This window comes from Neoarthrinium moseri (assembly GCF_022829205.1).
Source record: "Neoarthrinium moseri strain CBS 164.80 chromosome Unknown scaffold56_Wmoseri_CBS_16480, whole genome shotgun sequence".
Classification (NCBI taxonomy): Eukaryota; Fungi; Ascomycota; class Sordariomycetes; order Amphisphaeriales; family Apiosporaceae; genus Neoarthrinium; species Neoarthrinium moseri.
In genome coordinates this window covers 208,340-236,116 of record NW_026055170.1, presented here as the reverse complement: position 1 = coordinate 236,116, position 27,777 = coordinate 208,340, and the positions used below count along the sequence as shown (strand labels likewise).

The following is a 27,777-nucleotide window of genomic DNA, read 5'->3' as shown; positions in this document are numbered from 1 at the left end:
CCCTAACCCTAACCCTAACCCTAACCCTAACCCTAACCCTAACCCTAACCCTAACCCTAACCCTAACCCTAACCCTAACCCTAACCCTAAGCTATTTTATACCGATTAAATAAAAGACAACATTCGAGCAGATAAGCTAGTTTTAATAGTAAATACACCCTATCCAAACCCTAAGCCTCGCACGGCGAAATTATAAACATCTTTTTAAATTAAAGATCGTAATAAATATAACGTGAAAAGCTCATTTTCTTTATAATTAAAATCATCTTATATTTTATTTCACCTTAACCCTAACCTTAACCTTTTTATATAATATATTTTTAAATTAATATAATTAATAAATAAATTTATAATAATTTTAAATATTTAAATTTTTTTTATATAATAAATTTTATAAATATAAATTTTAAAAATTATTTATATAATTTTTTAATATATTTAAAAAATAAAAATTTATTTTATTTTATATAAAACTTTTTTATTAAATCTAAATCAATATTTTAATTTAATATTAATTACAACGCTTTTTAATTATATAAAAAATAATAAATTTAAATTTAATAATTTATTATTAACTTTATATTATATTATACGATTATATTTTATAACACTCTTTATTTTATAACGAAAGATTAAAAAAGCGCGGGTGTAATAAAAACGAAGGATGAAAGGTAAGGTTAAACGATGCCGATAAGCTCGGGTTCATCCCTTTTATACCTTATATTAAGCTTCCTGCTCGACACAACCGACGCTATCTTGGGTTGGTGTAAGGCGCAGCCCCACGGCCTCACTTTGTTTTGTAAAGCCATGTATAGTAATGCGACACACACTTTGCCAACCGGTTGACGAAGACTGGGGGACGACCACCGCGCCCGCCACACTTTCACCGAACCACAGGACGCCTCGCCAAGGGTATTTCCTCGCCTTGTCCTTTGAACTTCCACAGCGCCAGGCGGATTGAATCGACCTCTGTTGGTGCTCTCGAAAGTGCTCGCAGCCTGAATGGGAGGGTGGAGAGCATAGTTACTGTAGGAAGACCGACGTATAAGATGTATCACACTGATAAATCAAGTTCTTTATTTTTTAAAGGCCTGAATCAAGTAAATTTAAACTCTTAAATGATTGCTTTAAATTCAACGTTTATAAGGTAAGGATCAAAAGTTTTCTTGTCTAGCCATCCTTTGATCTGCTCGAGACTGTGGCTGGGTTACCCCGAGCTTAATATGATTAACTGTAGATTTTACAGCATCTCTATCTTTTTTTGCTTCCTTTAAAATGTGATTATACAGTTGCGTGAATATGTCGCGATGGTCCCTCGTCTTAAGCCAAATTTCTAACAGGAGAATCTTGTTAAAGGATTTCTTTTGAAATTAGCGAGGGCACCCTTACTAGTAACTGTAGCGCAGATTGTCTGGAATAGCATGAATTGACTCATAAGCGCCATCATCTGTCCGAAATTCGCAAAGTTGTCCACCCCTTCTTTGAACCAACCAGAGCGGTCTGCCCAGTTTTTCAGTTCAAAGGTGTATTTAATCGTGGTACATGCTATGCCTGTCACGGCAATGTTGACTAAAGCCAAGAGAAACCAAGTGACATTAGCAACTGATATGGCATCCAAAACGCGGGGCAGTAAGAACCGCCATAATACCGCGACCTTAATCAAAGCCAAGCTGATATAAAATGCCAGCGTGGTGAAGAACACAGCATACGGCTCGTAGAATGCGTTGCTGCCATAGAGATCTTCTTTTTTTATTGAATAGTAGTGCTCATAGCAAGACATTGGTGCGAGTATTATTGAGTCGGTAATGCTGTTATTCGGGACGTGTGTCGGAACGTGCAATAAAGGCTGGAGAGCCTCCGAACCGGATAATCTGACGCAGGTAAAGACTGTCATAGTAATGAACAGAGAAAATCGGATGATAAACACAGGAGGAGTAAAGTATTTCCATCCAGCTGATACACCCAAAAGTTGCAGAAATCCGGTGATCATGAGGAGGTTCATGAGCATGTACCATTCGTATGCGGTGATATCTAAGATTGGGCTGGAGACTAAGAGGCTGAATATGTAGCCGGCAGCAAGGTAGAGTTGCTGGTCACAAAGTGACATGATTAGATTCTGTAGCTCGGAGTCGATGACAGTCTCCTCATCGGGGTCGCCGAACTCTAGTAGAAGAATGTAAGCCTTCGTTGACAACCGTCCTTCATCACGGTCATCCAGGCTGAGTTTCAGGGTCAGTTCATTACCGTGGAAAGAGAGTGTTGAGTGGACTTTTACTTTTCCTGTTGATGAATGGATTTGTAAAGGGTACGGAAAAAATGTAACCAATACAGCAACATCACCATAGCCGCAATTATTGTAAAATTAATAAGAACCTGGATTTATCAGCTAGGATCAGGAATTTCGAGCACTCTGTTAGACATTGAGTAGCGTACGGGACGGCCGGTGAGCTCTCCACGCGACACAATCTGCCCAAAAGTATTGTTCCTCGGCTGGCCCAAGAAGACATCAAACGTCTTATTATCGGCTTGGTAGCTGAAAAAGCAAAGATCGGCAATAGATGTGTTGATGCTCGCCATTTCGAGAGTTGAACTTGAAGAGATGATTGACGCAATACAAAGTGGAAGACGAAGGAACGTGTATGCTGTCCGTCGGTGCCTGGTTCTTATTTAATTGAGACTGTTGCAGCCATGCACTTTGTGATTAAGAGAAGCTGAGCTGCAACATTTCGCGCGGCTTATGCGGCTGCGCCGAGCTGAAAGATTTGGCGCTCGATGCCGTTATAAGATTGGGTAGCCTTAGGTACTTGGCTGTTGTAATGATCCTTTTCCTTGCTTTTCTCTTTCTCGTGGCTGGGGCGAAAAAATGAGTGTCAAGATGGGGTCCTTGCGCTGTCGAGGCTTAGTCCAGCTGACCTGGAGGGGAGGATCACGCGCGTTAATCGTGAAAGACAAAAGGTAGGGCACGGAGGCCTTCCGCGATATCATGCCGTTACGACTCGGTCAAGGCATGGATATGTAAATATTAAGCTCGCGAAAGAGGATTATACCAGTTAAACCGAAGAATCGAAGAATATAATCAAAGACAAACTCCTATCATTTAACGAAAGGTGAGCGATTGTAATAAACATAAATTTAATGCACTTTTTATATAAACAGGCGCTTTCGTTAGGCTGAGTTGCAGATCAAGCGGTTCGCCAGGTGTGCCACGGAACCACACTTATAGAAAGCCTTGAACAGCATTCCAATGGATTTAAAGTCTTTATATCGTCAGGCTTTCGATGGCGTCGGGGATGATTTCCAGTTAAACGTTAGAGAAATTATGATTTGGTCTGCTGTATCATTACAGCCGCTCACTACCAAACAGGTAGCTGCAGTCGTTGATTTTCGAGACCCTGATTGTATAACTCGAATCTACACAACCCTTCTCGTAACGATCATAGATAAGGACACAACACAAATCGTTAAATTGGCTCACTTCTCTGTCAAGGAGTTTCTACTTATACAGGTCTACTACGAGCGGGCTTGGCAATGGTATCAATTCACAACTGAGCTAGCGGACAAAAATGTCGCATATACTACACTCGGAGCACTGCTTAAAAGTCACCCAGGTCCCATTCTCCACTATGCTGTTAATTACTGGCCGGAGCATACAAGACGGGGTTTGAAAGCACAACCGACAAGGGACCTCCAAGATCAAATCAACCTGCTTTTTGATTCGAATAATACAGAGCAATTCAATGCTTGGCTTCGACTACACAATCCTAATAACCCATTTCAGGACCTAAATGTTATAAACGCAGGAACCATGTACTACGCATCCCTTCTGGGCTTCGAGGATAAAGTGCGCAAAGTGTGGGCTGACGGCTCACAATTGTCCATAGCTCGAGGCGCCCATGGAAACGCCTTGAACGCCGTGGCTATTAGAGGCAATCTAAACATAGTTCGATGGATCATGCAGATGTACCACGACCCGATAGAAATTCTACATATGGATAGCATTGCGCGAGAAGTAGGAGCCAATGCAAAAGATATCATTTTTGAGTTATGCAGCCGAATACCAGCTTCTGAAATTACAGAGCGGGTGCTCACTTCCGCTGCACAGAATTGGGACAGTGGCCGTGCGGTGATGGAGCTACTTCTCGAGAAGAAGGGTGACGAGATCCAGATCACGGAGGGCGTTATTACGGCTGCTATAGAAAATGAGTATAGTGGCCGTGAGCTGACAGAGCTGCTTCTCGAGAAGAAGGGCGATCAGATCCAGATTACCGAGGGCGTTATCACGGCTACTGTAGGGAATCTCTGATTGCGGACTCCCGGTCACAAGGACGCGGGGTCTTAGCAATGGCTACAGATTCATAAAAGGCTTTTACCATTATTTTACGAATGTAATTATAATGAAAGCCCACCAAGAGCAGCATTCCCTAGTGTACCGTAGAACCCAACTTCCAGCGTCACTCTGTCGTCTAGCCACGCTAGATCTACAGCAACTAGTGGGGTTGCATCTGTTTCCAACCACCGAGCGATGCGCTCGGCAACCCACGTTGGATTCTCGTCGCCTATGAAGAGCTTTCAGCATTTGTTGTTCACTAATATCATATAGGAACACGAAACTACTAGCGGGGAGGTGTGGCACCTACCAATCCAGTGCCCAGTCTTGGGTATGATGTCTAGCTCCGTATTCTTGCTGAAACCGCCCATTGCTGATTCGAGAACCGATGGAATTCCATAACTTGCTTCACCTCCAAGACCTAGAATGGGCATGGGCAGTGTGTTGTTGGTCAGCGTTCCTGTAAAGAAAGCGGCGTCGGCCGCGATGGCGGCCGCGGAATAGGGACCCAGCATGGCGCGGAGAAATCCGGGTTTGGTCTGCCAGGCGAGAGATTAGTATCGCCATTTCAAATGAACTTCCATGTCAATTGAATAAGGATGGCTGCATCGCCAGCTTAATGTCTGGGACTAATCAGGCCGTTCGCGTGCATGGCACTGATGTCTGCTCACGAATTTGGAAATATAATGCTGCGCAGTATGACGATTGCTTCAACTTACAATAGAGGTCGCATATTGGTTTACCGTATCTTCGGTGAAGGACGTAGGACCCGAGTAGGATCCACGATAGAAATACCACTGAAGGAACTGCCTCTCCTTGCCAGTCAATAAGAACTCAGCTAAGTCAATGACCTGAAACAGCGCCAAATGCGGCTTTGCGTACAGATCCCAGCTGAGTGAACATCAATATCAGCACCGTGACTCTTTTTATATGTTATGTTGCGCTCAGATGAGCAAGGGATCGTTGGGCTAAATGGTAGAAAAGGGGGAACACTTACTACGGCGCCGGCGTAGCCGCTTGCTCGTACCCGAATCCTGGTAACACGTATTCGCTCAGACCTAACATTTTGACGGCCTCGGGGTACTTGATAGCCAGGGCCATAGCCATCGCGACACCTTTATCATGTGCAAAGACGTATGTTTCATTAACGCCAAGGAAGTCAAGCACGCCCTTCAAATCCTCAGCGGATGCCGTGGCACTATAGTTACCATCAGGGGGGATAGAGGAGTCACCGGCGCCACGGTTATCGGGCGCGATCACGGTATATTTCTCTGCTAGGATGGGGCCGATGACCTGCCATGTAAGACTAAATTGCGGGTTGCCGTGCACAAGGAGTAGCGCCGGACCCGAACCTGCGTACCGGAAGTGGATGCTGACATTTTCTAGTGCGACGCGGCCGTGCGAGAAGTCATTCCACGCAACTAGGGAGGCTGCTAGGAAAGGGAAGAAGAGGCATATAAGCAAGAGAAGATTAAAATGCATAGTGAGTGGATGATAGTACTATCTATGTCATTCATAGAAATGGGACTGAACGGATGTTTTCGTCAGACGGAAATTCATATAGCAAGACACTCGACATAATTAGTGACTTTGACCGGGCTGTTTAGTCAAGCAATATATACAGCGCTTCCACAAATCCTTGCAGCTGTATTTTGCAGCGTCGCTCCAACAAGCAGCTGGACTTTGCTCTTGGCTAACAATAATCGTAGCCCAGGTTCGAGAAGATTCGAAGTAGTGCTTACGGTGCAGTAGTTCAGCAGTGAGGGGTCGGGCTTAGTGTAATTTTTGTTGCATGCGCGGCTCGGATCAAATATCCCGACACAGTACTGTGTACCTTATCTAAGGGGTACCAAGTAGGGGTGCTTTTATAATTTAGAAGATGGTTTTAGTACTGACAGCATTGCTGTACTATATAGTCTATCCATGCATAATCTAGACAGGGTCGGAGGTGAATCTTGTTTTGTCTCGGATGGAGAGTGACAGGGGTCCCCTGATCTAAAATGCCACGGATTCCATGAGCGACAGTGTCGTATGCAACTTCCAGCATGACCAAGGGAAGCACCATTGTCACACAGAGTACGGTATTTAACGATCCTCTAAACGTATTATGGTCGATTAAAGTAGGCAAAAGAGAGTTCTAATAAGAGTATGTATATACATGGCGAGTTGTGGAACTTCTCCACTTTTACATACACCAGATAGTCCAAGTGAAAACTTTATATTCATATCCTTGATGTGGAGTCCTTAATACACGGACAAATACAAACCGTCTTGAACTTCAGGGGGTACACATGATGGTCATTCAAGAATCTATAGTGATGCCACGCTTTTGTGAACAAAACCGAGGTTCCAGATATTTTTTGTCTGAGACGTACTATAGCTATGTTGGCGGAGGTACAGCAAGACCATTTGATTAGCATGTTCATTGGAGTCGACATCCTCGCCTGGGTTTTATGATGATATATGTAGCCTTTCAAAAGGTGCATGTCCTCTAGGCTCACTATCTCAGCCCAAAACGATCCTACAGTTTTCTCCTCCTCAGGCTGATTTGCAAACCTAGCGGCTTCCGTAGGAACCCTTCAAAGGTCTCCAGATGGTCCTGTTTCGTGACGAAGTCATACCTCTTTGCCCACGTGGCGATGATGACTTTCATCTCCAACTCGGCTAGATTACGTCCGACACATGCCCGCGTGCCAGACCCGAATGGAATGAAAGCAGCCTTCTGTCGGTCGGTTAGGCTAAACCATCTTTCAGGTTTGAAATCAGCTACATCAGAACCCCATATCTTCTTGGAATGGTGAATCGTGTAGATCGGCACGCTCAGAATGGTTCCAGGAGGGAAATGGTGCCCATGGAGATCAACGCCCGACGACGTAGCCGGGATCTCTCGTGGGAGTCCCAGGCCTGCAGTTGAATGCAGCCGTAATGTCTCGTTGATTACAGCCTCGAGGTATGGAAGCTTGGACACCATATTGTAAGATGGAACCTCGACGTCGTCTGGGATCGCAGCGTCTAATTCCTTTTGGAGCTTAGGTAGGATCCCTGGAGTTCTGCCCACGTGGTAAAGTAAAGCACAACCTGAGTTACTGGTGGTATCGGACCCCGCTACTAGTTGCGACAAAGCCTCCGTAACGAGCTCAGAAAAAGCTAGTGGTTGTCCGTTATCGTCTCGGGCCTCTATGAGGCGCTGTAGAATATCCTCACGGTTGTTCTTGAGCGGATTTTCCAAACGGTTCTTCACACGGGCGATGGCAATACCGGTCAAATTCTTGATGGCCTGGGAGCCGTGTCTGAAAAATGGGTCGGGCAACCATTTAGCATAATGTCGGAGCTCAGGCAATGCGCCCAATGTGTTTGCCGTGTCGCCACGGCGGTTTAAGGTCTCCACGGCCCGGGTATATAAAGGCGGTGCTTCTGGCGATGGCCGGTACTCCGCGATGTCTGCTCCAGATTCAAGCATGCCGAATGAACCACCAAAGGCGAGATCACCAATGATATCAAACGCAGTGAAGCTGCGAGGTAGATCAGCATACGGGTTACTTATCGCCTTGGGAAGTGCTTACTTAAACCAGGGAAGACAGTCCAGGTAAGCCCAGCCATCAGGCTTGCGCTGATTCATGGTTATGCTATCTAGCTGGCGCACGAGGATGGCAAGGTTTGAGTGGATGTATGGCTCGAACTGGCCGAGAGATTTTGGTGCAAACACATGAGCGACTCTCTTTCGCTTAGCTACATGAACAGCCTTGTCTCTAGTGCTAAAGATGCCGGGTTTCATAGAAATGAAGGCGTCGTAATAGTCTGACTTTGGGAACCCGTTCTTATGACCGTAAATGACGGGGATAGCTTCATCGTCTGCAATACTAAACTGGTTGGGTTGAATTCGAACGACCGGCCCCCATTTCTTGTGGAGCTCGTCAACGCGCTCAGCACGATGGCCCCACCGAGAGACATATAGAAGCCACACTCGTGAGAATTTGGCTAGAAAGGGGCCTGGAATATTCCGAAGCTTGCCGTAGGTGAAGAAGTATGGAGCTAATAAATAGTAGAATATCGTAGCGAATACAAAAAGGGGAGCTCCATACGAGACGAGCAGATCCAGATGGGCCATATTGCTTGATGTGTGGAATTGGTTTGATTCTAAGGTAGGTACTGGTGTGGGCTTGGTAGATAGTAGAGACGAGTTACTAAAGTTTAATATATCTGAGGGTTTGTTCAACCGTAACACGGTATACCTTTCTCTGCAAGAGTACAGATCTGCAAGACTGCACAAAATGAACGCTTGTGACTCCGGTTAATTTGCCGATATACAATATGCAGGTGGCAGGGGCTACAGGTAACCCCGCCCGGCATCGTTGAAAGTCACGCATGAGTCACTATGCATCATTCGTTTGGGACAGACCCCCATGGTTCAGAACTTACGCAATATGTGGCCGGAGATATAGCTGGATGGGGGAGGTGAAGGTCCCTAGTGCAGAATAAATTTGAGAAATAAACATGCATGAGTCTGAGCAAAGTAGGATCAACATTTCCATGTAAGCCGCATATGTAGCTAGTATTCTCGTCCTGCATGCAAATACGTATCTTATGATGTGAATGGCTCCACGTCGCCTATCATGCAGGATTATATGACGCCATCATGATGTGTCCCTTCCTTCGGCTGTGCTAGACCAGAGTCCAACGCCACTTGTACTGATATCATGAAGATTATCATGGAAATTCTGATAGGCTGATTTCTGAATGCACGATCTTGCAGAACGAGAGCATTTTGGCAATGCGGTCGTAGTAGCCTAAATTTAATGTGTCTTGGACACCTATTCTCATAATTGAGACTAAAATGTGAGTATTAGATGTGTTACGTGGAATATATCTTTAAAATGTACCATCCATTCATTTGGACTCATGCTATTAACGATGACAAACATATTGTCTTGGTTTTGGAAAAAATTCTATAGAAATAGCTCATGAATCTGTTTTCGTAAGGCTTGGCCATGATACCCGTTTCCGTGTCCTCATGTACAAATTCCTGGGTCGAATAGTCTGAAACATAGGATCGTACTCGATTGTATTGGTGCCGTGTCGGATGAACTCGTATCGATAGACCAGTTGAGCCAGCAATATCTTCACCTCCCGTGTCACGAAGTTCATCGCTATACACATTCTCGGGCCCATTGCGAAGGGAATATAGGAAGCCCGGTGACGTGACTTAACCTGTTCTGTATCCCATCGTTCAGGATCGAACCGTGTAGGGTTCTCCCAAATTTGACTATTGTGGTGAAGGTGGTGCACCTCAGGTATAACCACGGCTCCTTTCGGTAACCGGAAGCCGTTGGGCAAGATAAGATCAGTTCTGGCTGTTCTTGCGGGTTGAAAAGAAGTTGTATGATGTCTTTGAGTCTCTTTGACGAACTTATCAAGGAATGAGAGTTTTCCAATAAACTCCCCAGTCATCTCGGTCTCCTCAGTCATGCCATTGTCGACCAGCTCCTGCAGGATGATGGATTGGCAACCATCATAAGTGACTAATCCGAAGAGCAGCCAAGATAGAAGTGCGCTGGTGGTAACAAACCCGGCCGTGACAGCTACGATAAGTGCCGGTCTTCGACTTTCGGCCGACATCTTGTTACCCTTGTTGTCTGTAGCGCGAATGAAATAGTCTATAAAGGAGGTCAGCTTGTGAACTATTGAAATGGATAGTGGTAACTAGTAAACTGACCAGTCAGATTCTTCGCCTTGAGGGCAGCTTCCTGTAGAGGTATATCGCCTTCCCCAATTGAAGCTACGGCAATGTGCTTTCCGACACGTGACCCAACATCATGCCACGTATCACGCAGCCGTTTTGGGTCACCAAATGGTAACCAGGTATACCAGTCTCCCCAGGAGGTGACCTTCTTGTTCAGACCAAGAAGCCTGAATATGGCGGCGACAGTGTCATGAATAGGAGAGTCGAATTTCTCGAAGTGGCCAAAGTCTGCATCGATAAATAGTTCCCCTACTATTTGAGAAGCAAGTTTGAGCATGTAGTCGTATACATTCCAAGCAAGATTTTCTTCCTCCAGTTTATCAAATACCGGAAATGTCTTGCGAGCTGTTGCAACGACGACAGTGCTATACTTATCGATTGCTCTGGGACCGAAAGCTGGAACCATGAACTTATGGGCTTCTTTCCAGACATCCGTGTGTGTGTCGGTCAGGAAGACACCAGCGTGTGGACTTTTTACCCCATATAAGGGGTGAGCCTCATTAATTTCCTTGGTGAAGAATGCGGTCTCCTTAAAGACATGTGCTACAATCTCGGGCTCGTTGGTGTGGTAAACCGTCCGGCCCATGATTGTTGTTTTGAAGATGGGGCCGTAGATCTGAAACAATCTTTCATGATTCCCGATATGATCAGGGTACACCTCACAATGACTCCCAATGAATGGTAGACCTCGGGGTCCGGGAGGGTCGCTAACAGCACGTCCGTTGACCAAAACGCCGATAGGTTTTGGGAATTGCTTTAGTGAAGCCAAATTATCGCACACAGTGCCACCTGTGAGGAAGGATAATGCTAAATTGAAATCAAGGTATAAGCAAATCAGTCAATAACTGTTAGCATCCGCGTTAGGACACATACCACTTGGATCGATAATACTAAACTTTTCTGACACGGCCTGCTTGAGGCTACGGAAATTGATGGAAGGAGGTAGGGAAATGGAGACTTGTTTACTCGGCAAGTCGCCGACCAAAAAGAATACGCACGACATGGTCAAAGTTCAGTCTCAAGAGTTAGATCAGGCTCCCGAAACCTTGCAAATGTAAATTGTGAAGGGGGCAGTCCCACGGAGAGATTGTTGGCAGGATCAAGGGCCGGCAACTTGGGCATCCAGCCTACTACGTAGCACTTATCGAGTGTTCAAAGAAAGGAACTATCGAATGCCGAATTAAATTGCCGAACAACTCATCAAGATGCATACTACCTGCAATCCTTCATGTGGCCTGCAGTGTTGATTCCCGAGAGATACAGAAGCTCCCTCTATGGATTGAAGGTTCGGGTTGATCCCGCCCGTATGGGGGGACAGGGGGCGTGGGGGGTGGATGTCAGAATTTCAGAGATCGGCCCACCCATGATCAATGTAGTTAGTGCAAGATTACCACAGATTCTGCCTGCGTCTTCCCCTATTCCCCTCTGGAACAGGTGCCAACATATCTGTCTTTTTTTCTTGTTTCTTCTTAGTTGTCAACGGTGAGAAGCAGAATCCTTACAATCTCTTCTCTGCCGATCATGTGTATCTGTTAACGCAAGAGCTATTTCTCTTTGTATTCCTTGCTTCTGCATACTGTACGTCAATCTCTCGAGGTGCAAACCCCATGTCTGAGACATCTCAAATACTCTGACGCATTACATGATTCCAAATTCAGATGGCGGATTCCATGGCCAGACACACTGTCAGCAATATGACGCACGAACCTGAAGAAAATGCCAGTCGAATGGAAATTGAAACGCCGCCGCTTTCGGAGGCATACCCAGATGGGGGCGTGCCTGCTTGGCTGACAGTGTTTGGCACATGGTGTTTTAACTTTACATCCTTCGGTTGGGCGAGCGGGCTCGGTGTTTTTCACGCTTATTTCTCAACACACCAATTGAGCGAGTACTCTCAATCGGCGATATCCTGGATTTCGTCGGCGGATTTGTTTGTCTTACTCTTTTTTGCGCCTGTAGCTGGCCGTCTTTTTGACAGCTATGGACCGCGCACGCTACTTATGATTGGGAGCACTATGCACATACTCGGCCTCGTGTTCTTGAGCTTCAGCTCCCAGTACTATCAGATCTTCTTGAGCGAGAGCATATTGTCTGGAATCGGCGCATCTACCTTATATTACGCCAGTCTCAATGCCGTCAGTACCTATTTCTGGAAGAGAAAGGCTTTCGCGATAGGAATCGTGGGTACCGGCGCTTCTTTAGGTGGCATTCTCATACCGTAAGGAAGATGCCGTCCTCAGATGTTATAGCCACTAATCCCATCTACAGCATCATTTTTGACAGCCTCATAGCTCGTGGCGTGGACTTTGGATGGGCTGTCAGAATCTTGGCCTTCACCTTTCTTATTCTCCTCGTAGTCGGTAATCTTGCGTGTACATCACGTCTAGTACACCATGCGCAGATTCCGCATATCTTGGACTTTTTTCGCCCTTTTAAAGAAGTCGAGTACGTGTTGCTTAGTATGGGTGGCTTCTGCACCTTTTGGGCCCTCTTTGTTCCCAACACATACCTTCCTAGTTATGCCAGATCGCAGGGTGCTTCGAATACCATCGCGACTTCTACATTAATTGTCCTGAACGCTAGCAGGTAAGCGATACCACCGCCTAAAGTGATAAAAGCTAACGCAAAATAGCTTACTAGGACGAATTGTGTGCGGCTTGATGGCGGACAAGCTCGGACGTATGAACGCGATCGTTTGCAGCACTGCAGCCATTGTCGCCTCACTATTTCTGTGGATTCCAGTGAACACTGGTTGTCTGATGGCATTTAGTGCTTGTTTTGGTTTCACTTCTGGTGCATTTATCTCACTCATGCCGCCGGTAACCGCCCAGATATCCGAGATACACGAGATTGGTGTCCGCACTGGAATGATTTACGGAGTGGCTAGTTTCTCCTGTCTTACCGGGATTCCTATTGCTGGGGCTTTATTATTCCATGAAGAAGATGGACGGTTAACCTACAGGTGGATGCAAGCTTTCTGCATAGTGGCTATAGGTTTGGGAATGTGTTTCTTGGCAGCTATGAGGATTGTTCATTGTCGGAAGTTCACCCGTATCTAGACAACGTATGCCAAGTCACTCGAATCCGTTGATTGCGCTAGTGTGTCGAGATGACTGCTTCCTTGGCCGGCCAACGACAAGGATGATTAACGAATCGGATGCAAGCCACCACCCTTTCGCACAGCTAGTCAATCACAAATGGCCTCTTGCCCGCTGCAACCCCTGGGATAAGCGTTACATTATGGTGAGTAACGACCGTGCCGTAGTGCGGGAGTGTCTGACGGCGCATACATCACATCTTTGTTATAGGGCTAATCAATCTACTATACAACTCATTTCCCGCAATACTGTAAGAGAGGTTAGATGATGATCGCATCACATGATCAAACGCGGTAATGAATTACATGACAGGATGCACTAATACTTCAGCTATAGAAAAACAAGCTGTAAAGTTGCTGAGTACAAAATCATTCTGCTTTTGACAGAGCCCGCTTTATGGTAAGAACAACTACTACCTGCTGTAACGTAAAATCTGTGAGGAAGAAAGGTGGGGGTCTATTCCTTGGCACTTCAAGTAACGATGCGGCACGGATATGTCGTGCGATCGCGCAAGAGGCTATATGTCAGCAATCCTCGTATCGGAAGCCGGGTAGAGGATCAATACCCTGTCATCAGGAGCAGTGCTATTTGAAGTAATAAAAAGCGACGAATGCATATGCATTTTGGATTACTTAAATCCGGCCGTTGATACATATCAAGATACTAATTCTGATATTCCATCCTTGATAAGCCGGTTATTAGGTTTCTAATAGGTGGATTTAAGACGCATGCAGGTTACTTCGGTATGCCTGCAGATACGTATATTGTTGTACTTTGGCGGGAATAGACTCCGAGCAGGGGTTTTGTAATCTGCAGCGGCATCAGCCGCATCGATCCCTGAGGCTACACAATCTAATATTGAGGGACGCTTCCTACTGGCCTACCGTTATGCACTCTGCCTTATCCATACATGACCTGGTAGACGATGCGTAACCGCCCGCAATTCCAAGTCACACGCCCTTGACCTACACGATTCCCGCATACTAACGGGTCCGCATCAGGATTTCTACCCCCGCCCTGTTCCTTCCAGTCACTGGATTTGGCGAAAAATTATGCAGGGGGTAATGAGTTAGTTCCCTCTTCTAGAGAAGATCCCCTTGTAGAGTGGTTCCTTCTTGAATGCACGCCTGTGTGCTGTTATAATGCTTTGCATGTATACCTAGGTATGATGATATAACAAACATGGTACTTTTCTATTCCGAATGTTGCATTAAGCTTCGAGTAACTCGCCTAGCACACTCTCTGTATCACGGTCGTGGACGAAGATAGTCACTTGCTTACCACGTTACTATCGTAAGCACTGTTATGCATGGTTGGGCATCATCGAAGTAGCCACTCCAATAAATCGTACGTGGAAACATTCGCCATGCAGTACCTAGCTATCTGAACATCGCCTCCTTACTCGATACGAATGTGGGATGGAAACTTTTTCAAGTCACCATAGTCGACATAGATAATATAACTTGCCCACGTGCCAAGACCTGCCAGGCATAGTATCAAGAGGATCACCCCAGAAAACCACAGGGGGTGCGCGTCAGTCAAAGCCTGTGCCAAGGCCGACCGCAAGCTTTGCAGCTCATCGCCATGATAACCAAGGAAGGTTGCAACAACGAGTGGCGCAGCCACCAGTATAACAACATTCGCTGGGGATGCCCGTTTTGCCGCAGCTTGTGCCCCCACAATCAAGATGGAATCAGAGACTTCGTCCAGTCTCCGATATCCCTCCACATTTCCCACCTTTAGCCTAGGTAGAATATCGCGAGCATCTTCAGAATGGAGAGCCTCCTCAAAGAACTTGGTGGCATCTTGGCCAGCTACCTCGAGTAGTAGTTCCGGCCCTCCTGGGTGGTTCTCTAGATATTTAGAAACGTTGTAGACTTCAATGTATCAGTTCCAGTGTTCTCTACGTTAAACCGCAGCAATCTTACCAACACCGTGTAAAATAATCCAAATGTCATCATTGGTGTTATGCCTTTGAATCTCCTCCAAACCGAGGGCTGTCATTGTGACAATACTTCGAGTAAAGCCGTGATCTGATAGATTGCTTGGGGGTCTCTTGTGCTTACCCAGCTATTAGATTTACGTGAGACGAAGAGTGCACAAGCTGTTCCATTTATTCTATCAAAACTGTTTGAAAGCATCTCTCACCCCGCCCCACCCCCCTCCCTAACGTCATATTGGATTACTACTACCATACACGGATAATCAGCAGGGTACTTGTGATGTGTCGCTTAATTACTTGGTCTTCGTGTGATAGCAATGCAGCCAGGCCTTCACCCCTATGACGTGGGTGGCCGGGATCGGCACAAATATTACAGGCGATAGTAAAGGAATACTTGCCATAGCTGGACTAGTTTCATGTTGAGCAGTATGTCACGTACATCGTTGCTTCCAATGCCCACCACTGGGTGTTCAATTATTCCAAATGCATCCCACAGAGGTTAGGCCTTCTCATGGGATCGAACATAAAGTCAATACGTTCTAATCGAGACACAATATGTTACTCCTTTAGTATCTATTCCTTGATCTTGGCTAAGTAGCGTGGGGAACTGCAGAATCCTTGCCGTGTGTGATCCTAGTCCTGCAAGTATGCTTAGGCTCGATAACGGAAACTCTCGCAAGTTTGGTTTTGGATGACATTCGCCATTTCTACACAGAGCCTATGGGAGTGACACCCTCGAAATCTGTCTCTCATCTGCGCAATGCAGATGGATGTTTCATAGAGGCGGCTAAGTACAGTGGTGAGAAGAAAAGGGAGTCAGATATATATTAAAGGGCCCTATCCCGAGTGGCTTACCCGGAATAAATATTGCTCTTAATATCACAAGAATATCACTCGAGTACAACAATAATACACTACATTTGATCCTAAAAAGCTCTTCTGTCGTATATCGGCACTGTCTTATCCTCTGGCAAGATTACAGAAACATGTCTAGATTAGAGATGTCGTTCTCCGAGCTAGTTGTAGCCCAGCAAGAGCAAGTGGCTGCATCAAGACGCGAGGTTTCCGTTAACGCCTATACACTCACCGTTCCGCACGTCGTGGCCGTCTCTCGCTATCTGGCTCAAGTTAACATCACCAAGGAAGCTATCTTAGCTATTGATGAGTGCAGCGAAATTGTCAAGCAGAAGCTTGCCCAAGGCGAGGTCATCTATGGAGTCAACACCGGATTCGGCGGCAGCGCGGATCAGAGGACAGGTGCCGTCAATGACCTCCAGCAGCGCCTATTCACACTCCTGATGGCTGGCATAACCAGTTCAGAAGGAGGTCCCGATCACGTCGGACCTCTCTTGCTAGACCAACCCGGAGGAACATGCATGCCTGAATCATGGGTCCGCGCCTCCATGTTGGTCCGCTTGAATTCTCTGGCAGCGGGAGCATCTGGAGTTCGCCTCCAGATCACGGACAGGCTATGTGCCATGCTGAACAAAGACATCGTACCTTTGGTACCCCTACGCGGAAGTATTTCTGCTTCTGGGGACCTAAGTCCACTCTCATACATTGGCGGCGTATTGCAAGGCAAGAAATACGTATCGGCTTTCATCGGCCCTCGTGGTCACGCAGGACAACGCAGATTGCTGAGAGCTGATGACGCGATTGCGGAGGCCAACCTTGAGCCACTGGGCATTGAGGCAAAAGAAGGTCTTGCCATAGTCAACGGGACGGCAGTTTCCGCAGCTGTTGCGGCGCTGGCTGTTTATGAGTGTACAAACCTGGCGATGCTGTCTGAGATCCTTACAGCTATGAGTGTCGAGGCTCTCTGTGGGACGGACGAGAGCTTTGATCCGTTTATCGCCAAGATACGTCCTCACCCGGGACAGATTGATAGCGCACAGACTATCTACAATTTCCTCTCCGGCTCTCAGATGGTGAACAGTGATGAGTATCTTACTACTGGTACACTTCGCCAGGACAGATACTCTGTTCGCACTGCGAGCCAGTGGATTGGTCCCATCTTGGAAGACATCATGCTTGCCTATAAACAAATCTCAACAGAGCTCAACTCGGTGACAGATAATCCCCTTATCGATAGTCAATCTGGGTCGATTTTCCACGGAGGGAATTTCCAGGCCAAGGTAGTCACCAGTGCAGTCGAAAAGTTACGTTCTGGCCTACAGTCTTTAGGCCGCATGCTTTTCTCCCAGTGCACCGAGCTCATCAATCCGGCTACGAATCGTGGACTCCCAGCGAATCTCGTCGCAGATGACCCGTCCTGCAGCTTCGTCTTTAAGGGGACAGACATCATGGTCGCCGCCCTTACTAGTGAGCTGGGCTTCCTGGCTAATCCCGTAGGCTCGCATGTACAGACAGCAGAAATGGGCAACCAGGGCATCAACTCCCTGGCATTGATCTCAGCTAGATATACGTTGAAAGCCGTGGAGGTGTTCTCGCAGCTTGCTGCAGCTCATCTCGTGGCTCTATGCCAAGCATTCGACTTGCGTGTGAGATCTCTAGGAGGTACAGACGAAATTCCAAACGCCGGCCCCGCCTTAGGTCTAGCTGCAAGCAAGATGTACCAATTCATCAGGGGCGAGCTGAAAGTTCCATTCATTACAGAGGCTGGAATAGGTGGAGTGACAGAAGATACGTATACCGAAGTTGCACCGAGTGTTGGGAAGTATAATACGATTGTCTACAATGCAATCCGCTCTGGGCAACTTTACGAAGTGGTGAAAGACTGCGTCAAGGAGGCCCATAGACAACCTGGACAGGATGCCCCACTCACGATTCGCAGCTCTTTGTAATAGATTTATAGATAGATGATATAATCAAATCGAAATCTTTTCGTGGCGCAAGAAGTACTGCTCCAGAAACGGCAAAATTCTTGTCCTTGATAAGCACCTCGGTGCGGCCACCGCGCTTGCACCGCAAGTCGTACAGCGTCTCGGCGGCGCCTCCCTGAATCTTCAGCTTGGCTTCGTAATTCACGTCCTGCTCCGGCTCACCCGCCCACTTGACCTCAAAGCTGCCATTTGCGAGCTGATGGGACTTGATCAGCTTGTCGATCTCATGCTAACGGTCAGCATCGTTGTCGTCATCAGCGTCATGCTCCAGTGCTGACTAGGAGCTTCTTGGCGTCACATACGAAAGGGTCGTTCTCGGCCGCTGATTCGCCGTGGGCTGGCAGTTTGTTGTCGCTAGGGGCGGATTTGTTGGTGGTGGCGGGCTTAGGACACGACGGCGGCGAACATGTACGGCTAATATATCCTGGTAGGTCTTAACATGGGCGCTACGCAAGCGGGCTACTCGCTCGGCTCGTCCCGGATTTGGATAGTTATGACGTACTGCGCTTTCTTCATATCGTGCAGCAGTCCAGCCATATGGTGCTTCTGGTGGTCGCCAGTGCCATTTTCCAAGAACCGACTTCTGCCAGGCTCAGGAGCGTTCGGCATGTCTCGGGATTATCTGATGCCGATATTGATTTCATATCGTAGAGCCCGTATGCGTGGTCTATGGAGAAACTGGCCTAGGCGCAGCCGAGACAGAAGCCACTGCCTAGCCAGCCCAGATCCACGCCATTGCCGAACGACTCGGAGATGCTCGCCTGGATATCGGCGACGATGGTGTTGTCGACTGGACAGGAAATTAGCGGAGAAGCTGATCATGCAGACGGGAACCTACTGTAGACCTGTCGCCTGGCCAGTTGATGGTTTTTCCTCGCTTTCAGGTCCAACTTTACAACGGCGAGCTTCTTCCGTTTGGGAAGCAACTGCTATGGCATACGATGTCTCCACCCTAGAAGAAATCGTTTTGGGATGTGAGGCGATCGACTTGATTGCAGAGGGAATCCTAAGGATCTAAAGCACGTCAGATGCAGGCTGCTGTTGAACTTCAAGCAGCGATATGGAACAGGCCTGCAAAACAGCCGTCCGGGTGTTGTCTTTTGGCACTTAGATGTCTTGAAACTGCTTCTCGAGTAGCGTGTTGATCTAACTATCCCCAATGACGATGGGCGGACACTACCCACCCATGCCGCGAACGCAGGAAATGCTGTAGCAGTCAAGCTGCTTATCAGCAATGGTGCTGACGTCGTTTCAAATGGATACGTTTCACTTATGGATGGTTCTCGTAACGGTCACATTGAAGTAGTCAAGCTCTTGCTTGAAAATGGTGAAACGCTAACTAGCGATCACGGGTGGACACCGCTTTACGCTGCTTCAGCCAGTGGACACACAAAAGTAGTCGAGTTACTACTAGAGAAGGACGCCGACCTAAGTGTGGCGAGTAAATGGGGCCACACGCCGTTCAGTGCTGCTTCGGGCAATGGGGATATGGAGATGGTGAAGCTGCTGCTAGGGAAGGGCGCCGATCTGACTATCCTAGATACCGACGGGCTGACGTCGCTGCAGGCTGCTTCGCTTTGGGGTGACAATGGGTGATTAGATTGCTGCTAGAGAAGGGGGCAGACCTAGAGGTTTCAAGTAAGGATGGTTGTATACCACTCAGCCTTGCATCCGATAATGGGCTTTTCGAGGTGGTGTTGCTGCTTCTCAAGAAGATGCAGATTCAAGCGTTGCCAATGATTACTATTGGACACCACTGATATCCACAGCGAAGCAAGGACACATTAATGCGGCAAAACTCCTTCTTAACCAACCCGTTCATGTTGACGTCGCAGGTGACCACAGCCAGACTTCACCGTCATGGGCTGTTCAGAAGGGTCATGCAAAGATTGTTGGGTTTGTTTGTGGCGGCGTCTAGAATATGAGCTATGTCACCAGGCAGTTAGTTATAACTGCAGTGTAAATCGTAACGCTACACCCATTAAATTATAAAACATGTTTAAATTAAACCCTTAAAAAAGGGAATTTAATAAATTACGTATTAATTAAATCGATGTGAATTTACATCCACTTAACTATTTAATAATCACATTAAATATAGTTACCGTATATAATAAGTATTATAAATAAGTGCGGAATCTTAGCCGCCCTCGGGCCTAGTATTTAAAGCGCATTAAGGACTCTGACATGTAAAGTCCGATCCAAACGCCTATCGCTATCTCGCCAGCCCAACCTCGGCCCTAGTAGAGGAGCCACATCACATCGACGCCGGGTCAACAAAGTCGAGGCGGGCAAGCGGGCATTGCCAGCGGACACCATGTGGGACTCTTAACGGGCCCCGTATCCACGTGGAAACCCGGTCCTTGCGGAATCGTTACTGAACGTTTCTCGGTGATTGCCTCGGTGACGTTTAAAAAGCCTTAAAGCCTCACAAGGCAAACCGAGCAACAGAACAGAGTATTGCTTTGTAATGCACTCCGTACATTTTTTCGGCAGTGGAGCTGCTGCAGACGAAAATGGTGGTAATGGGTGATGGCCAGTGGGCTACTGTGGAGGCGGTACAGAGTCAGTCATATAACAAGGCAGCTCTGAATACGTTTAAGAAGAAGATGAGCCCATAATACCATGATACTCGCCCCGCGACTCCCGTAACATCACCTACATATAGTTTCGCAATACGCAGCCGGCCAGATAGACATATAGAGAAGGCAATATCACTGGACTTGCAACATGTCTTCCGTGGCTGCCGAGTACAAGTTTGAGGGATGGCAGGCTCTCGATGCCTCCGCCGCCGAAGGTAACATGGTATGGCAGGAGTTCCAGCCGAAGACGTGGGAGGAAGACGACGTCGATATCAAGATCACCCACTCCGGTATCTGCGGAAGTGACATTCACACACTGAGAAGCGGTTGGGTATGCTGAGTCCCCTAGCCAACTTCAGGCGTAACAGCTTTCTGTATCAGACAACTAACTAATCCTCTAGGGCGCGACCGCTTATCCGTGCACAGTAGGCCACGAGATCGTTGGCACTGCCGTTAGAGTAGGCCCCAAGGCCAAGAATGGCATCAAGGTTGGCGACCGCGTTGGTGTCGGTGCCCAAGCAGACTCTTGCCTGGGCCGTGATGGACACTGCGACGACTGTGCTGCTGAGGAAGAGAACTACTGCTCCGGATGGGTTCCCACGTATAATGCGAAGCACTTCAACGGTGATGCGACACAAGGTGGATACGCCACCTACCACCGCACCAAGTCTCATTTTGTCGTCAAGATCCCTGAGGGAGTTGATTCGGCCGAGGCTGCGCCCATGTTGTGCGGTGGTGTCACCGTGTTCCATCCCCTGAAGAGCTATAATACCGGACCTGGAATGCGCGTCGGTATCGTTGGTGTGGGAGGTCTGGGCCACTACGGCGTCATCTTCGCCAAGGCCATGGGTGCCGAGGTTGTTGGTATCTCGCGGAAGGTATCGAAGCGCGAGGAGGTTCTTTCGCTCGGTGCCGATGACTACATCGCTACTGATGACGACAAGGACTGGGTCGCCAAGAACCACCGCAGCCTCGATCTTATTATCTCCACCGTTGCCTCATCCAAAGTAAGATATCAACCACAGCTAGGTCCATATGCAAGCGCAATCCGCTAATTGTTTCTTCTAGGTGCCGATCAATGATTACTTCAAGCTTCTTAAGAAGCAGGCAAGCTTCGTCCAGGTCGGTATACCGGAGGATGGAGCATTTCCCATCGCGGGTCCCTCCGTTGTGTTCGGACGCAACAAGTTCACCGGATCTTTGATAGGATCTCCTAACGATCTTCGAGACATGTTGGAGCTGGTTGCAAAGAAGAGCCTCAAGGGCATGGTGCAACAGCGATCTATGAAGGATGCCAACCAGGCTGTCCAAGATCTCGAGGCTGGAAAAGCCCGATATAGATATGTGCTGGTCAACGAAACGTAAAGGTGGTGTTCTATTATATTATACTAGATACCATAACTTGTGGGTTTGAAGCATAGTAATAGCGCTGGTCCTGCTTAAGATCCTCTGTTACTAGAAGATGTGTGGAACTTTACCCCAGAAATATTCTGTAGATACGTGTATTGAGGAGAAGAATTGAAATCAACTGAGTTTGCGATCTAGCAGCGACACTATCAACGAAGCGACAGCTGTAGAGGCCCTGCGTACGTTTAACTGCGTGCATCTGCTCGAACTTGGCGCCTTCAGCAGCGCGGAGACAACCGCTATCCACTTGTATCAAAGATACATCACCAAGCTAGAAGAGAGCAACCCAATGCAATCGTTGGTTATTAACAGTTGTATTGACCCATGTTGAGTAGTTCTATTCACGAAAGATTCCGTTGATCCCTGTCTGAAGCGTCTCGTCCATCGACTCCTCACAAGAGAAACCTCAGTGGTGCGCTCCGTGAAAGATCTTGTTGGTGAGAGTCTCCGCATAAACCACTTCGTGGTCGAGAATGCCTGAGATGTCATAGGGCGAGGGCACTTCACTCAGGTCCACACCACGTTCCAGCTTCTCTTTCTTCCACTTTGACCAGAAGGCCTTGAACGCTGTCTCTGGTTTTGAACCTTTTCCGGCACCATGCTCATGGTGGTTGATCCACAAGCGTGGAACGATATCCCTCTTGCCATTTATGGCGGGAATGTCTTTTGGCTGATACTCCTCAACGCTTGCTAGAAAATCGTTCAAGGCGTACAGGTGTACAGGGTCGATGGGGGCACCTCGACCATCGAACAGCAGCGTGGACCCACCCAGAGGCTTTGCAATGTCGATGCAGTTAGGGCTCATCCCAAGGGCTGCATTGCGTCGGAAGTTGGTAATACCGTCAGTAGGCACCAAGTACCGAGCTATGGCGTTGTTCAAAGTTGTCTTATTGATGTGCTGCGTGACGAATTCTCTCTGTGGCGAGAATCGTCGGGTGAACCACTCAAGCCCAACCTGTTGAGGACCAGTCGCTGGTTCCTGTTCAATGAAGGCCTGGAATTCATGCAGAATATGGACAGGAACCTGGACCTTCTGGACAGGACTCAAAGCTCCAAAGGCAGAGAAGCGTAGAAAGCAACCGTCGCAGTGTATCAAGAGCGCAGGAATAACAGGCCGGTGGTAGCGCACTGGGTTGACAATGCAGTAGTTCAGGAACCAGCCCTGGAATGCATCAACAGAATGGCGAAAGTCGCGGAAATTGACATCGTCACCCATTACCTGGCCGTGATTTGATTGGCTGCTCGAGTCTCCATAGCTATGGCCATGGACAGCCTCGAATTCTTGTATGGCACCTGTACGGCCTCCATCTGAGCTGCCCATAGGGGCCTGGTTCTTGCCGTCGAGTCGAGCTACATGCTTGAGACCAATAACAGCGTGATTTCCATACCATGGTCCCAGGTGTCCAGCCTTGCCCAGGGACATGATGCTCTTGGTCAACTTGATATTGTCGCCTGCTTCGTTCGACTGTGAGATTATTCCTAGGCCGTGACCGATGGGAGCAAAGCCCATGCCAGCGAGAGCGTTATTTATGCTAATGCTCTGAGTATCAGAAGAGGTCGAATCCAGAAACTTGTCCAACATCACGACAGTCTCGTGGCGCTTAATCTTCTGCTCTAACCAGATAAACCTGGGCTTATCGTCGGCTGCAGGAAAGAGGATGGCACGAACATGGCTGTTAGATGGGCGTTTGTCCTCGGCGAAGTCACCAAAGGTCTTGCACAGCGCCTTGTGCTGGGGCCAGTCTGCCACTTGACATTCTCGAGAGCAGTAAGCTGTTATCACTTTGTCAGAAGTCAGATCTCCACTGTGAGAAGGCTTCCTACCAGCTTGGTTGCATTTGCCGCACTTCTTCTGTCCGGGCTTGTCACACATGACGCAAAGGTTGCGAATGTTGGGCAGTTCGCTAGCGGGTGTGGATTGCACAAAGAGGCTCTGGTCGCCAGAAAAGTAGCGTGAGAGATGCTCCCGGAGTTTGAGCCTGTCTTTAAGGGTCTCGAGCCGGCTAGGCGGCGCAGATGAGGGCGGCATGACGCTATGCGAGCTACGTCTGATGATGTTGACGTGCAGGAATCGACGTGTCGTGATTCTGGTGAAGTAGTGGCTTTTAAAGATAAATGGAGCAGGGCACGCGGGAAAAGAGACAAAAACGAACGAAAAGAAGTGAAAGTTTGATGGAATTATTGCGGTTGTTCCATTCCAGGCATCCTTGGGCAAGCCTGGTGGATGTTTGGATGCAAAGTGCACTGCACCAAGCCGCACAACCATGTAACAAACGCAAGGCTTAGCTGGTGAAATATTCTGACACGGCGAAGGTCCATGCATGTTGTCTCTGATGTTAAGCAACATGGCAAACTTCGAAAGCGGCCGTTTGAATGCCCTTCTAATATCAATATGTAGCTTGTTCCAATGGCTCGTCGTGCTGGCTCCAATCTTCGAGTTTCGCGGACACTCTATCAGGTTCCATTGATCATGTACCACTCCCAACCAGAATTCCGTCAACCAAAGCCCGAAGCAAAGCATTAATGTTTGGGCCCCAAAGATGGTGGACTATCGTAGTGCCTCGATATGATCATTTTGCCTTGTTCACGTTGTCGCCGATAGATAGTAGCTCGCCTGCAACTGGCATCATGGGGGCCACGCGTGCAATGAACGCAATCGTTTCGCAGCATGTTGAATCTAGTTTCGTAGAACTGATCTGCAGAAAGTTCAAAGTGAAGGGAGTGCCACGACTTGAGACACCTGAGCGGTGGCATGTATTTTACGATAAGTTATTCTCCCCTAAGCCCCGTCTTTTTTAACCATCTCCAGAGAAACACTAATCATTCAAGAAACTGCATTGATGAAGATAAAGCAACTACTTAGTAGACTTCTTGTACTTAACGTCTACCGAAACATAATTTTGGGTGATGATAGCATTGCCTAATGGGGTAAGATTAGCAACGACTGCGACCTGGAAATGTAGTTTCATCAAAATTCGACTTACCATCGTACCACTTCACGTCCCAGGCACCATTACCGCTGGGGAAAGCAATCCAATGTCCGGGTAGGTCCTGGGTGACGAGGCCATCCTTCAGCTTGAATGTGCTGAAGTGAGTTTTCGAGTTGTCGGTGCTATGGATATTGGTAATATCCACAAGGTTGTACAAGCCGTTGTCCCCCTTGAGACCTAATACATGGTCCACAATGCCAACTGGCGAAGTGTGCAGCTCGCTGAGCTTTGGGTTCTGCTGGTTTTTGATCTCGTAAACCTTCGCAGGGGGGTGGTCTCCCTTAAAGACACCGACTACAGCGTTCACAATCTCCAGCTTCTGGCCGTCAAGCTTGGCGTCTCCCTTACTATGGCAGAGGTTAGGTACTTCCGGATATGGTGTGAATAGATATACTATTCTCGACTTACGTGGCCACACTGAGTTGATAGACAACGTCCTGGCGTTCCTCGACAACTGGGACGGCAGAGACGCTGACGGCAACAAGGCCGAAAGACAGGAGCTGTAGGAATGACTTCATATTGCTGAGAGGTGCGAGAGAGAATAGAGGACTCGGTTAGATTGACTTGACGTCTCTGTTTGATATTACCCGGGAAATGGAGAGAGACCACGGCGGGAGACGGCTGGGTCTTTATGTTGGTCGCCGGAAACATGTCGCCAGTGCTTGGCTAGAGGTCACCGTCGTTCAGAGTTTGGCAGTGAAACAGACCAACGTCTTCCGTATTGGGGAAAAGGAACGAGGGAAGTGAATCGCTGCATCCCTTTGGGGCGCAGAAGACAGCGTGTGAATAACGCCGTGCTTACAACAGTTAGGTTGGCTGCGTGTGGTAGGATCCAGTTTCTGGCTCGTAAATTCCTACTCGGATGGGATGGGATGTCTCGACCTACCTTAGTGAGCCCTTCTAAGCAGCCATGTGTCAGCTCTTGGCAGCTGTAGGTGTCTTGTGTCTTGTGCAATGATGAAATCATCCAATCCTCTGTACTTCCAGGGTCAGTCGTGGGGCAGCCACCGTGTTGGGATTCCCATCCCGTTTCCCAGCTGCAGGTCCTGTCCTGTGCCCGCAGGCCCCGAGGCACCCCGGTCCCCAGGTGCGTTCCATTGACCGGGAGTGCAATGGCTGAACTGTTGGCGGGGGGCTCACCAGGGAGAGCGCTAAATTTAGCTTGTCTCTCAGCATGTCATAGCCAGGGCTGCTGCCAAGAAGTCCACCTTTCCGGATGCAACTCACTAGAACGCCGCCGGGATATCACCCGCAGGCTAAAAGAAACCAACACCAAGCAGTCTTAATATGCAAAATCTAACCACCTAGCCTAGATGTGGATGTAATTTTCAGTCACGAACAGTTTGGAACTTCTTCATCCGCCGACGAAAGAAGAGGTGTCCAACACTACGCGAGGGGCGCTGTACCCCTCTCACTGTTCATCTCGCGTCGACCCGAGTCTTATCCTATCCATTGACAGTCTCCTGATGTCGCCGTCTCGCTATGATAGAACGAAAGTGATGGTGCTATCTGTGGTCTATCAGACCATGGGCACAGGCTGCCCGCTCTTTTGTCACAGCGCACACCCGGGCTTCTGCGTAGCTGTGCCGTTGGCCTGTATCTCTGCTGTATCCTTTCGCAGTTCATGATACGGCAGCCTTGCTACCAATCTGTCTGCCTCGAAGTGCAAACCAAGGCATCCGAGATCAGCGAAAATATGTTTCATAAGACATTTGATGCCACGTTATTACTTGATGGAGCACGTGATATAGGCGGACTTGAATGTCAGTTGAACCATTTACCATCGAAAGCAAGTGGTGGCTTTCGAGGTCAAGTCCAAGCTACGCAGATGAGGCTTGCCAAGCCTGCAAGGACACTTCAACCGCGGTAATAGGGCTGGCAGGAACCTGGTCCAACATAGTCGCAATACGGCATTGGGCCGGCATTCCCGACACGAGGTCTCAGCAGCGAGACCCTTGGGACCCGTCCGTTAGAGTTTCTAGTGAAGTCAATGAATGCCACAGCGCGTGGCTTGGCTAGCCTCATGTGAGCCTCCTGTTTGTGTTCTGGTTCTGGGCTGGCAACCAGAGGCCATTTACGAGCGGTCTGCGAAGGGTACGCCCCTGGTTTGAGCTCTGATCGGAGCGATCGCCTCAGAGGCAGTGTCCTGTGACATTGAGTCCGCAAGGCAATGGTGGTCCAACGGTTCAGTTTCGCGGGCAAACAAATAGGCGCCGGCCATGGAACCAGCTTCGTTCCCTATTATGGCTCTGGTCAGTGTGGACTCGTCTTTCGTGGAGGCACACTACTTGACTACCTAACTGGCTCCGAACTTAAAACGAGTGCTAATCCTCAGGGCTCGTCATCTGCCCGCCCCGTTCGGCTTCTGGGATCGTAGTAGATAGCTAAAACCCCCATAAGCAATACGGTGAGAGATGGACTTACGGCGCAAACACTTCCAATGATGGCCAAACTTTGATTCGGCGAAACAGATAACTCCTCATAGTTCGGAGCCCCGAATTTGTGGTGGTGTCGCGTTGCAAATGAGGAATGTCATCAACCGCCGGTGTTGGAAGTTACTGCTGCACTGGAATGCTGCTGCGATAGCAGCCAACTGTTGCACCCACTCAGCATATATCTTATCAAGTTCCCCGTAGTTTTACTCCCTGTGTTCTCTAAGCTATGGTTTCCAAGCAAATTCAGCGTCGATGAAAGGCTCTGATGTCGTGGCTGTCAGGATCTATGCCATTCCTGGGATCAGTAGAATCTGCTGGCTTGGGGAGACCGGCCACGAGTGAGCGCGTAACCATGTCAATCAGCCATATACTGGCATTGTCAGATGGCGCAACCGGGACTATCCCGCTATCGC

The 27,777-nt window shown here is 48.1% G+C and overlaps 11 protein-coding genes across 11 annotated transcripts; 5 read left to right on the top strand and 6 right to left on the bottom strand.

Annotated features, from left to right (window-relative positions):
* Positions 1 to 3,805: 3,805 nt before the first annotated feature.
* JN550_010653 (uncharacterized protein) lies at positions 3,806 to 4,303 on the top strand (the record flags this gene model as incomplete). Its single annotated transcript, XM_049308932.1, has 1 exon — positions 3,806 to 4,303. The coding sequence occupies one exon, from the start codon at positions 3,806 to 3,808 to the stop codon at positions 4,301 to 4,303; it is 498 nt and encodes a 165-aa protein (XP_049167458.1).
* Positions 4,304 to 4,389: 86 nt separating this feature from the next.
* Positions 4,390 to 5,809, bottom strand: JN550_010652 (uncharacterized protein; the record flags this gene model as incomplete). The annotated part of the gene is made up of 4 exons (XM_049308930.1): positions 4,390 to 4,556; positions 4,638 to 4,866; positions 5,047 to 5,218; positions 5,325 to 5,809. 4 exons carry the CDS (start codon positions 5,807 to 5,809, stop codon positions 4,390 to 4,392), a joined length of 1,053 nt encoding a protein of 350 aa, XP_049167457.1.
* A 1,039-nt stretch (positions 5,810 to 6,848) lies between these two features.
* On the bottom strand, positions 6,849 to 8,435 carry JN550_010651 (uncharacterized protein; the record flags this gene model as incomplete). Its single annotated transcript, XM_049308929.1, has 2 exons — positions 6,849 to 7,839; positions 7,891 to 8,435. The coding sequence occupies 2 exons, from the start codon at positions 8,433 to 8,435 to the stop codon at positions 6,849 to 6,851; spliced, it is 1,536 nt and encodes a 511-aa protein (XP_049167456.1).
* An 851-nt stretch (positions 8,436 to 9,286) lies between these two features.
* On the bottom strand, positions 9,287 to 11,070 carry JN550_010650 (uncharacterized protein; the record flags this gene model as incomplete). The annotated part of the gene is made up of 3 exons (XM_049308928.1): positions 9,287 to 9,981; positions 10,041 to 10,874; positions 10,941 to 11,070. The coding sequence occupies 3 exons, from the start codon at positions 11,068 to 11,070 to the stop codon at positions 9,287 to 9,289; spliced, it is 1,659 nt and encodes a 552-aa protein (XP_049167455.1).
* A 1,012-nt stretch (positions 11,071 to 12,082) lies between these two features.
* JN550_010649 (uncharacterized protein) lies at positions 12,083 to 12,657 on the top strand (the record flags this gene model as incomplete). The annotated part of the gene is made up of 2 exons (XM_049308927.1): positions 12,083 to 12,285; positions 12,336 to 12,657. The coding sequence occupies 2 exons, from the start codon at positions 12,083 to 12,085 to the stop codon at positions 12,655 to 12,657; spliced, it is 525 nt and encodes a 174-aa protein (XP_049167454.1).
* A 1,906-nt stretch (positions 12,658 to 14,563) lies between these two features.
* On the bottom strand, positions 14,564 to 15,169 carry JN550_010648 (uncharacterized protein; the record flags this gene model as incomplete). The annotated part of the gene is made up of 2 exons (XM_049308926.1): positions 14,564 to 15,042; positions 15,094 to 15,169. 2 exons carry the CDS (start codon positions 15,167 to 15,169, stop codon positions 14,564 to 14,566), a joined length of 555 nt encoding a protein of 184 aa, XP_049167453.1.
* Positions 15,170 to 16,108: 939 nt separating this feature from the next.
* On the top strand, positions 16,109 to 18,227 carry JN550_010647 (uncharacterized protein; the record flags this gene model as incomplete). Its single annotated transcript, XM_049308925.1, has 2 exons — positions 16,109 to 17,907; positions 17,978 to 18,227. The coding sequence occupies 2 exons, from the start codon at positions 16,109 to 16,111 to the stop codon at positions 18,225 to 18,227; spliced, it is 2,049 nt and encodes a 682-aa protein (XP_049167452.1).
* Positions 18,228 to 19,222: 995 nt separating this feature from the next.
* On the top strand, positions 19,223 to 19,546 carry JN550_010646 (uncharacterized protein; the record flags this gene model as incomplete). Its single annotated transcript, XM_049308924.1, has 1 exon — positions 19,223 to 19,546. One exon carries the CDS (start codon positions 19,223 to 19,225, stop codon positions 19,544 to 19,546), a length of 324 nt encoding a protein of 107 aa, XP_049167451.1.
* Positions 19,547 to 20,680: 1,134 nt separating this feature from the next.
* Positions 20,681 to 21,897, top strand: JN550_010645 (uncharacterized protein; the record flags this gene model as incomplete). The annotated part of the gene is made up of 3 exons (XM_049308923.1): positions 20,681 to 20,863; positions 20,934 to 21,539; positions 21,601 to 21,897. 3 exons carry the CDS (start codon positions 20,681 to 20,683, stop codon positions 21,895 to 21,897), a joined length of 1,086 nt encoding a protein of 361 aa, XP_049167450.1.
* Positions 21,898 to 22,345: 448 nt separating this feature from the next.
* JN550_010644 (uncharacterized protein) lies at positions 22,346 to 23,968 on the bottom strand (the record flags this gene model as incomplete). The annotated part of the gene is made up of 2 exons (XM_049308922.1): positions 22,346 to 23,712; positions 23,764 to 23,968. The coding sequence occupies 2 exons, from the start codon at positions 23,966 to 23,968 to the stop codon at positions 22,346 to 22,348; spliced, it is 1,572 nt and encodes a 523-aa protein (XP_049167449.1).
* Positions 23,969 to 24,794: 826 nt separating this feature from the next.
* On the bottom strand, positions 24,795 to 25,447 carry JN550_010643 (uncharacterized protein; the record flags this gene model as incomplete). Its single annotated transcript, XM_049308921.1, has 3 exons — positions 24,795 to 24,859; positions 24,924 to 25,276; positions 25,338 to 25,447. The coding sequence occupies 3 exons, from the start codon at positions 25,445 to 25,447 to the stop codon at positions 24,795 to 24,797; spliced, it is 528 nt and encodes a 175-aa protein (XP_049167448.1).
* Between the last annotated feature and the right edge of the window lie 2,330 nt (positions 25,448 to 27,777).